General features: G+C 61.4%; 1 protein-coding gene across 2 annotated transcripts; it reads right to left on the reverse strand.

The window, feature by feature from the left end:
- Positions 1-224: 224 nt before the first annotated feature.
- On the reverse strand, positions 225-4,315 carry LOC141925207 (gap junction gamma-1 protein-like). 2 transcript variants are annotated; one of them, XM_074828940.1, is made up of 3 exons: positions 4,099-4,315; positions 560-1,767; positions 225-467 (listed from the first exon to the last, which is right to left on the reverse strand). In XM_074828940.1, the coding sequence occupies exons 2-3, from the start codon at positions 1,740-1,742 to the stop codon at positions 460-462; spliced, it is 1,191 nt and encodes a 396-aa protein (XP_074685041.1). In that variant the 5' UTR covers positions 1,743-1,767; positions 4,099-4,315; the 3' UTR covers positions 225-459. The 2 variants fall into 2 exon arrangements, with proteins under 2 accessions (XP_074685041.1, XP_074685042.1); XM_074828941.1 differs by lacking the exon at positions 4,099-4,315 and adding an exon at positions 2,889-3,287.
- Between the last annotated feature and the right edge of the window lie 5,906 nt (positions 4,316-10,221).

Genomic DNA, 10,221 nt, shown 5'->3' on the forward strand with positions numbered 1-10,221 from the left:
CCCCCACGCTGTGGGGACAATACCGGCATTGCCAGCATGGCCTGCACAGGCACAGCACCGGCTGGCACGGCGGCGGGTGGCAGTGGGCATGGAGGGCACGGAGAGGTGTGAGGAGAAGATGCTCTGGGAAACGGGTGCGGGAGAGGGAAAGGAGGTGAAATAGGAGATAGGGGGGCGCAGGCCCAGAGCAGAGATGGGGAGTGGAGTATAAAAATGCCAGGGTGCACATGCTGATGAGTTTATAAAAATGTACAAAAATAAGATATTCCCTTTCTAAAAATTAAGTAGGAATGTCCCCCAATGCCCCCATCCCTGCCGCTGCCCACCGGGACTGGGCTGCCCAACCAGCCCCGCCGGGCAGGCGTGCAGCACCTTCCGCCCATGTTTCCGGCAGGCTGCCTGTCCCACGGTGGCGGCGGCAGCCACACCAGCAGACACCGCCGTTGTCCCTGGTGGCACTCACAGCCCTGCAGGGAGCAAGAGTCAGGTTAGCACCTGTCCCAGGGCCTCCCCATGCCCCCACCCCAGCCCGCTGGATCTGTCCCCCTCCCTGGCTCACCCGTGGTCCGCTCGCAGGTGGCGGTCCCCTTCTCGTGGGCGAGGTTGAGGCGGTTCTGCTCGGCGGCGATGCTGTTGGCCTCGGGGCTGCTGCTGCAGGCAGGGCTGGGGGGCCGCAGGGGGGGCTGGAGGTGGAAGGCCACCTCCAGGTGCTCCTGGGCCAGGCGCAGGTGCTCACGCAGCCGGTCCAGCTCGTGCGCCGGGGGAGCCCCGGCCAGGGCGAAGCGCCCGGCTGCCGCCACCTGGCCCAGGCTCTCCCGGTAGTCCAGCTTGCCGTCAGGCAGCGGGGCTCGCGGTGGCTCCTTCTTCAGCGAGTGGTAGGTGGGGGGTGCGCTGGGGGCTTTCTTGGGGTACTGCGGCATGGGGCTGCCGCCAGCCGGCAGCGGGGGGCCATCGGACTGGCTCAGGGCATCCCGGATGCGCCCCACGCCGAGGTGCACAAGCTCGCAGAGGTTGAGGAAGAGGCAGAGCCCACTGACGGCGTACATGACGAGGAGGAAGATGGTCTTCTCAGTGGGGCGGGAGACAAAGCAGTCGACGGTGTGCGGGCAGGGGCTGCGGTTGCAGAGATAGGAGGGGGTCACCTCGAAGCGGTACAGCTGGTACTGCCCGAAGAGGAAAGCCGTCTCCAGCAGCGAGCGGCACAGCAAGTGCAGGACATAGGCACGCATCAGCCCGTTCTGCTTGATGCGGCGCCGGCCGTCGTGCTTCTCTCCACCCTCTGGGCCCTTCTCCTTCTCCACCTCAATCTCCTCAAAGATCATGGGGTCTTCTTCATTATCGTCCTCCGCCTCCTCGTAGTCCCGCCCGGCTCCCCGGCGCACCACCGGCATGCGTGCCTGCCGGGCTGCCGGTGTCCGGCGCCGCGAGGACTCGGGCATGCGGCCGATGTGGTGCATGGCGAAGCCCAGGTAGAGGACCGACGGTGTGGCCACCATGATGATCTGGAAGATCCAGAAGCGGACATGGGAGAGCGGGGCGAAGGCATCGTAGCAGACGTTCTCACAGCCCGGCTGCTGCGTGTTGCAAACAAACTTGCTCTGCTCGTCGTAGTAGATGGACTCGCCCCCCACAGCCGTGAGTACGATGCGGAAGACAATGAGCACGGTCAGCCAGATCTTGCCCACAAAGGTTGAGTGGTTGTTGATCTCCTCCAGGAGCCGCGTCAGGAAACTCCAGCTCATCCTGGCCAGGCAGTTGGCTCAAACCCTGAGGTGAAGGGGCAGGCAAATGGGCACTGAGCACATCTGTGTGTACCTCACCAGGATCCCCAAACCACCAGCTGCCGCTCCACCTCTGCCCCTCTCACTGTCCCAGCACTGACGTCCCTTCTCTTACCCACAGGTCCACAAACACAGCCCTGCGTGGGCAGTAACCTCCCCAAAACTACGTCCCCTGCCCAGCACCGCCTCCCTGCGTTCCCGCCTGCATCCTGCTCCCACCCTGCCATCAGCCAGGTGGGCAGAGGGGACCCGGGGAGTAGGGAAAAGGCCACATCTGGAGGAAGAGTCAGCACAGCCACAGCGAGGGTAAACACAGCAGCACAGGGCAGCGCCAGCTGGGGAGGACGAGAGGACAGGCGGGGGCCAGAACCGCCTCCTCCGCCCCCGGTGCCGCAACACCCGTTTGCCACCTGGTCCTGGGCATGTCTCCAACCAGCGTCTCACACTGTGCCAGCACCCACGCCCTCCCATGGGGGCCCACGGGCCCCTGGAGGAAGGCAACACACAGCAGCCCCTCTGGCCCGCTGTAGCTGCCAGCCCTGAGCCCCAGCCAAGGGGGGCTCCCCTGCGCAGCATCCCCCACCACATGCCCATGAGCCAGGGCCTCTGCACCCCACAGAGCTCTCTCTCGAGGACCAGCAGAGATGCAGCATCACTCTGCCCCACCAAACCTCTGTGCTGTGCCCTCCCTCCCGCGGGACCTCCACCCCCAATCCTTACAAGCCCCCGAAGCCTGCAGCGGCTGGTGCTCAGAGCACCCCACAGCCCGACAGCAAGGGCCGTCGAGGGGAGTGGAGCAGGAGGCAGGAGAGCGATGACGAGGGGCAGCGTGGGGCGGCCAAGGAATTGCACAAAGTCCCAGCAAAGCAGCTGACACCAGAGGTTGGGGAGGAAATTACGAGGACCAAGCCGCAGCTCCCGGCCAAAGGAGAAGACGTAAGAGGAGACACCCCACCGCCACCCCCAGTTTCAGCAGCTTGCGCATGAGCTGATGCAAGAGCAGCAGGTGGCAGGGCCACCCAGGGTGAGCAGAGGGGATGTGTCCCCCACAGAGCCCTCAGCCTCCCCCATGCCTCGCCTGCCCTCTGACCAGCCCTGTCCCATCACCTGTGGCCAGGGCACATCCCTGCAGACGATGGCTCCTGCTGCACTCACTCCACTACTGTCCAGAATCAGTGGATCTTTTTGGCTTAACTCAGTCTGCCTCCTGAGCAACCTCACCTAAGCAGAAAAGCCCCTCCAGCACAAACACCCGTGTGGAGAACATGCTGTTGCCAAGGGCCCGGTGCTCAGCAGAGCCAGTGGAGCCACAGGAGGTGGCACAGGCTGGTACCAGGGACCCAAACGCAGCCCATCAGGGCCACCATCCTCCTGTGGTCAAGCACCCTGCAAGGTCTCGCTGCTGCCCCGTCTCTGCGGTGCGAGGCCCTCTCCCCCTCATCCCACTGGAAGGAGGATGCTTTGTGTCTGCCTTTATCCGCAGCACACAGCACACCGCCCTGGGACGGGCTAGGGCAGGGGACGAGGCGAGGGGGGCAGGCAGAAGGGGGGCAGGCAGGAGGGCAGCAGGCAGGAGGGGGGCAGCCCTGGGAGCTGGCAAGCCCAGGAAAAGCGAAAGCACACACGTGGGCACTGCCATGGTGGCCAAGGAGAGGTGACACAGGGACAGACTGCAGCGTGGGTCAGGACCCGCAGCAGGCATGGCCGGGGCAGAACAAGGCTCCCCACACCCTTTTCCCCCCTGCCTGGGGCAGGGCCCCCCGCGGCAGGCTGCCAGAGCCCAGCTCTCTGCCGAGGGGGCCAAGCCACTCACCACCTCCTGGCCACACCACCAGTCAGGACCAGCACCACGTGCCTTGGCCAAAACCAGGACAGCCAGGCCCTGCACCTTCACCCCCACCCTACCAACTCCAGTTTCCCCTGCCCTGCCCAGGGACCCCATCTTCCCAGCCTCACCAGGGCCTCCTGCACCCCACCCTGGGGCTCGCCAGCCCCTTCCTGGCCAGAGCCCCCCTGTCCCGCTGGCCCCGGCCCGCCCACGCTGGGACCCACTGACCGCTGCCAGCCTGGGGATCCACCCCCCACCCCCAGCCTTCCGGGGGTCCCGGGCCCCACCGCCGCCAGCCCACCGGGGACCTCCAGCCCTGCTGACCCCAGCCTGCCCGAGATCCCCAGCCCCCCCCCGGTCCCCCCTCTCTCACCGCAGCCCACGCCTGCAGCTCCCACCCCGCAACCCCCCCGCCCCCCCCAGCCCTCCCGGGGTCCCGCCGCCTGCCCCAGCGACCCCCGACCCCCGCCGGGCCCCGGCCCCACTCACGGCGCGCCGGGACGAGCGGCTCCCGCCGGCGGCGGCGGCGGACAAAGCGGGGGGGGCGGCGCGCCGCCGCCTCCCGCCGAACAAAGGGGCCCGGGGCCGCCCCGCCCCGCGCCCGCCCGCCGGTGCGCACCGACCGCCCCGCACCGACCGGCGGCCACGCCACCCCGGTCCCGGTCCCGGTCCCGGTGACTCAGCCTCCGGGCTGGTCGCTGCCGCCCCCGGCCCCAGCCCCCTCCCCGCCCGCGGCTCGGGAGGCCGCGCAGGGCTGCGGGCAGGGGCCGGCCCCGGCCGAAACTGGCCCGAGCATCGCGTCTGTCGGCGACCTCGGGCGCGGCAAACCCCGCTTCCCAGGGCAGCCGCCCAAGCCCAGCCGTCGCCCGGAGGCTGCTCCCAGCCCCGGTAGCCCCATCCAGGCCTCGGTGGGCCGGCTCCCCACCGCCACCCTTTGCCCCCGGGAGCTCGGTAGCTCCCGGGACGCGGCTCCCGCCGAGGTACGAGGCTGAGGGTTCCCGCCTGCTGCAGGGAAACGCTGCGAAGCATCGGTGCGGCAGCAGCCCCGGGGACCCTGGCTCAGCCCGCGGGGAGCTGGGGGATAAGCAGCAGCACCTTTGGAAGGAGCAGCAATGAGCCTGGCCACAGCCTCCTGAACGATAACCTCCTGCCCCTCATTACACCAAATTCTTCCTCTCCCAGCGAAGAGAGTATGAAGAAGGATACCTGGTGGCACCAGGGGAGAGGTGGCCCCAGACATGGTGGGAACACGGAGCAAAATGTGTCTGTGTGGTGGGAACATGCTTCAAATCTTCTGAAGCCTCAGATGCTTCTCGTGCCACAGGCCAGGTCCCTGCAGCACCTCCAGATGTGCCCTTAGAGAGTCGCTACTGCTCATCCTGGGCAACAGCACCGCTCTCCCAAGGCCAGAGCAATGGCAGCGGTGGCGTTGAGTCACCACCCTGGTAGTCGTGGGCTGTCTCTGCCAGAGCACCCAGCCACTCACTTTCTGCACTGCTAAAATTGGCTCAGGGGGTTTTTGTTGGGGCTGAGTCCCTGTGCTGGGCCAACCACGCCTGTGATGTCCTGGGCAGAGCACCCTGTCCCTGTGCCCTTGTGGGACAGGAAAGGATGCCGGGCTGCCTTGCGCAACCCGAATCGCTGGGGGGAAGCTGGTGTCTGGGAAAGCTCGTGAAACGCTGTTTCTCCCCACCCAAACACGTGTTCCCTGCTGCAGTAGGGTTTCCATGAGCAGGCACCAGTGGGTGCAGCCCCTCTGCCCACCTCCTGCGGGCAGCAGCGGGGGCTGGCTACAGGCTGGGCAAGGAGCTGGGTGGGAGCCACGGCCACCACATCCGGTGTGGGTTTTTGGTTATTCTGGGCCTACTGAGTAACAGCAGCCCTGCCGCTTCCCCTGCTGCTTCCCTAAGTCAGTAAGAGCCACCACGGCACTGCTCTGGCACCCGCACAGCCCAGGCACAGGCTCGGGAGGGCAACTGGAGCCCCCCAGAGCAGTGCGCTGCACCCCAACATAAGAGCAGGTGTGTGCACAAGGGGGAAAGGCCCCCGCTTCGGGCTCTCTTGCTCAATCTTTCCTGCCCCCCCTGCTCACGCATGGGTCCCTCCCAGGTGACAGCTTCAACCGCATGGAAGGAGAGCTGCAGCAGAAGGAAGGGGATTTGACCTGGCCATGAAGAAACACCTTCTGTTGAATCCCGCCACCACGCATGTAACTGCAACATTAACGTTTCTGGAAGGGGAAATACGTATTGCAGACCCAGCAACAGATGCTCTAGGAGCAACTCCTGGGCACAGTCTCCATCCCAGGCCAGGGAAAACAGGCGGAGGTGGATACGGGGAGACAACAAGCTGAGCACAGAAACTCAAGCTTTTGGAAGGATGCAGGGAAGCGTCCAGGGCCAGGGAGGGAGCTTGGGGCTTTAGTCACGTGGCACCCACAGTGTGGCACGGAGAGGTGGGAGCAGAGCAGGGGGCTGCTGGCACGTGGGCCATGTCCCAGTGTGCTGGGGAGGACCTGCTGGACAGGGCAAGCAGCACACAGCCCATGTTGAACCTCCTGCTCTTGCCAGGCAGTTAAAGCAGCTTGGGCTTTTCTTTCCCTGCAGTCAACCACTAGTTTTCAAATGTTCTGAAGTCTTGCCTCCAGCCTGGCTTCACCCCCAGGCAGCCAAGAAGTTTGCCAGGGATAAGGGACCTATGTGACCCTTTGACTCTGGTGCTCAGCGCATTAAGAAAAAGCCCCTGTAGCAGCCTCACATTGAACTGGGGGCCGTGACCCGCTGAGGCACTGCAAACTGAGGCCATTGCACCCAGAATGAAGCCGCTTGTTGGGCCGGGGCCAGGTACAGCTGCTGCAGCAGCAGCAGTATTTTTGCGCAGCACAGCTCAGCCCCACGCCTGGGCTGCGGGGCAGAGCTTGCCTCGGGAGGCCAGGCCCAGAGGCTGGTGTTGGACCCACCATGGACAGGCATTGCTGATCTTTCCAGCATCCGGACATTGGCATCAGAGCCCTCCTGTTTCCCCTGCGATGGTGCCACGCATGTTCCCGGGCTCTACCCTCATCTTGAGCTTGCGACACCCAAGCGCCTGCAGCAGCATTGCCCTTTCAGCCTGGGGCAGAGGGCAAACCCACAACAGCTGGGAAAGGAAGGCAGCGGGCGAAGGGTGTTGCCCACCCTCATCCCTTCCCACATCAGCTGAGGCTGACAGAGCCCGGGCCCATTGTGAGCAGGAAGGATGTGCAAGACCAGCAGCCTTGCAGAGTCCAGCTCAGAGACGAGCTTTGCAGAGGAAATAGGAGCACGGTCACCAACTGCAATAAACCAGGATCAGCCCCAGACCACTAAGTCTGTGGGGCAGAGCCCAGAGCTGGAGTGAGTGTGCACAGCCTGGCAAGAGCAAGGGGAGCTGGTAATCGAGGACAGAGTGGGTGAGGTGGAGTGTAAGAGCAGGGATAACGAGAACATCCACTTCTGGGACAAGAGCTACAGCTCAGGAGGGACACGGCAAGAGCTCCCACAAGCAGTCCTTCTTCACTGCTCAGCCACGCCACAATGGAGGAACCTTCTGGGACTTGACTGCTGGACCCTGCCTTGGCTGCCAGAGACAGGGTGCCAGGGTGAGCATGGGGCCCAGCACAGCTCTCAATAGCAGCCTCATTGTCTGCTCTGGCCGCCTCTGCTTCCGGGGACAGTGGCAGCGTGGCAGATGGCAGGGCCGGGCACCCCAGGCATGTTTGCTGCGGGGTGGCGTGGACCCTGCCCAGCTGGCGCTCGGCAGTGGGGCAAGAAAGGGGTGAAGAAGGCAGCTCCACCCTCCCTGAGCGGGGCTGCAGGCAGGCAGGGCTGCAGGTGGGCAGCGGGAGCCCTCGGCAGCAAACACGCTCTTACCAGATTAAACTCGTCTGGCACTGGGACAGGAAGCAGACAGCTCTATTAGGGACTGTTTGTCCTGATACAGGACAGCACCAGGACTAGCTTAATAATGTTCTGATAACGTGCAGAGGCACACTCTGTCGCAGGAGCACAAAGGGCAATGACCGTCCTCTATAACCCAGGCCAAGAAAAGTCTGGAATAGCGTCAAAATAAAGCTCCCTTCCCTTCCCCCCTTCTTGATTATGTAGCACAGTGGGGGTACAGGCCACAGCCCTTGATCACCTCCCTTCTCCAGGGTCTCCTTCCCCATTCCTGGATGCTGACTTCTGCCAGCACCCTGGTACCACGTGGCCCTCAAGCCTAGCCTGTGGTGGCTGCTCTTCCCCTGCCAGCCAAGCTGGAGGGCAGCCCACAGGGCTGGGGTTTTGCACAGCCCCGGGCCACTGCTCTGTAAGCTGAGTGAGGAGCGTTGAAGCTGGCCAGGCAGGTCCATAAACCACAGGGAACGTGTGCCCTTTGCTGCTACATCTCCAGTCTCCTGGAGATGAGGCCAGCAGGGATACTCCGCTAGAAGTAAACAACCAGTTCCTCAAGTCACCCAGTTTGATTAGAAACAAGGCTTCATTAGTTAGACATAATGCAAGGGGGCTGACAGCTAACACGCAGGCTATGTATGCTCAAGGCAGTACTGCTTTAGAAGGCTGAGACGTAGGGTAGGAAGCACTGAAATGGCAAAACCTGTGACAAGCATCATTTTCGTTGAGGAGTTGAACAGCAAAGTAAGGCAGGGCTGGTATGTGCCCATGGGAAAGTGGTGGTAGCTTCAGGCTCACGGCAGTGGCCAGCCTGAAGCCTGAGCCCACGGCTGCCTGCAGCCTGTCTCCAGAGCCCTATAGCCACCCCAGGCCTGCACACCCCTCCAGCTACACACACCTTGAGAAGAGCCTGCTTCAGGCAGAGAAAGGCTGTGATTCAGACCAGCCTTGCTCTGTGCTAGCAGCTGAGCGCTGGAGCCAAGTGCACCCAGAAAAGGAGAGGGGAAAGAAGGGGAAAATCAAGAGTGTCTAAGAGCACAGCTGGAGGACTGCATGTTCAGGGTTGTGACAGGCGGAAGACATCTGCAGCTGGTTCAACAGATGTCACACCTTTCAAAAAAACCTGGCTCTCCTACGCAACCCCTGTTCCTGCACAGCCATCAGCTGGGGCTGCCTGCAGTGCTGGAGTGGAGGAGCCCTTGCACATACCCAGCTGATATAATGAGACCAGTTAATCCTGTCGTTACACCTAGTGCGAGGAGCCCCACAGCAAAGTGTTCATGATCACAAATTAACCACAAAGGGGTTAATCTGGTAACAAACAGGACAAAACCCTAAGGGGAAAGAAAGCAAGTGTTTCATGAAGCAGGAGAAGGTTGTGGCAGCCTCCTGTCAGTGGCCAGAGGAATGCAGAAGAGCAGGGAGCTGTTAAGCAGACCAAGAGGCTAGTGCTGAGCTGAGGGCACAGAAAAGCAAAGACAAGGTAAGGAGCAGAAGCAAACAAGTAGTCACTTCTGCAATAAAAACTGGGAGGAGCTTGAGAAGAGCTATGGCCAGACACACAGCTGAAACCTTTGGTTCTAGCTGTTATAAATGCTGAGGCAGAGCCGAAAATATCTTTTATAAATTTATTTGCAATAAGAACAAGTAGAAAAAATTTGGCACGCCGGGGGGCAGGGGGGGGCTTCCTGCTCTGCACCGACGAGCACCGGGTGGTGCTACGTCACTCTCTCTTACAGTCCTTTCTTCACATGCGCAGCAGGGTCCCTCAAACTTTCCTGGGCTTTCTGGTGTTGCTGGGGCTCCTGGCAGGGATTCCTCCAATCATATTTCACCTGCACAATCCGGTGTTGCTGGGGTCTTCTGACAGGGGTCCCGCCAGTAATTTTCCACCTGCTTAGCATCAGTCACTAAGTAAAAAAACCTCCAAACCCCTTTTAACAATAAAACTATGACAAATCTTCTTTAACTTATGTACATGGTAAACTCTTAACAAAGTCGTCATATTTTAACACGAATCACCACCATATTCTTCACATGGCAGTCCACACTTTGTCAGGCCCCTCAACACACACCCAGACACTGGCGTGGCAGAGCAAAGGTGCAGCTCAGCTAAGACGGTAAAAGCAATCTCCAGGGATGGGCTTCCTCAGGGGATCAGCTTACCCAGGAGAGACATCAACAAGCTGGTCCAATAACTCCAATTTTGACTCTTGCCCTTTATGAAAAACTCAGCTCTAGAAGATGAAGACAGAACTTACACAAGCTCCTTAAATGGCAAGATGAAGACAGAAAACCCTTACTGGTCTTTACTGGCTCAGCTCTCTCAGAGGCCTTCCCCCGGACAAAGTGCTAGGTGCTGGCAGCACTTCCACTGAGCTCACTCCCACTTGCGGTCTGAGATCTCTCCAAAGGAACGGAGAGCAGCAGCCATATGCCCATTTAGGAAGAGGGGAGAAAGTGGAATGCATTGTGACATCTGCCTCAAGACAGTATAGATCTTGTCAATCAAGTCTATAGAAGGCTAGATAAAAATATTGGCCACTGCGGGCCTTCAGCAATTCAACTGCTTCTGGAAGTGGCAAGAGAAAGTCTAATCGTACAGCAATTCCAAGAAAGCATGCAACAGCATGCTGTGAGGTGGCCTTCAGACCACTACAAAGTATGGAAACTGAACTTCCTGCTCTCCTAAGGCTATGAG

Source organism: Strix aluco, chromosome 6, assembly GCF_031877795.1.
Source record: "Strix aluco isolate bStrAlu1 chromosome 6, bStrAlu1.hap1, whole genome shotgun sequence".
NCBI lineage: Eukaryota > Metazoa > Chordata > Aves > Strigiformes > Strigidae > Strix > Strix aluco.

Coding starts and splice junctions, on each gene's coding strand:
- LOC141925207 (XM_074828940.1), bottom strand. CDS start 1,742: ATGAGCTGGAGTTTCCTGACGCGGCTCCTGGAGGAGATCAACAACCAC.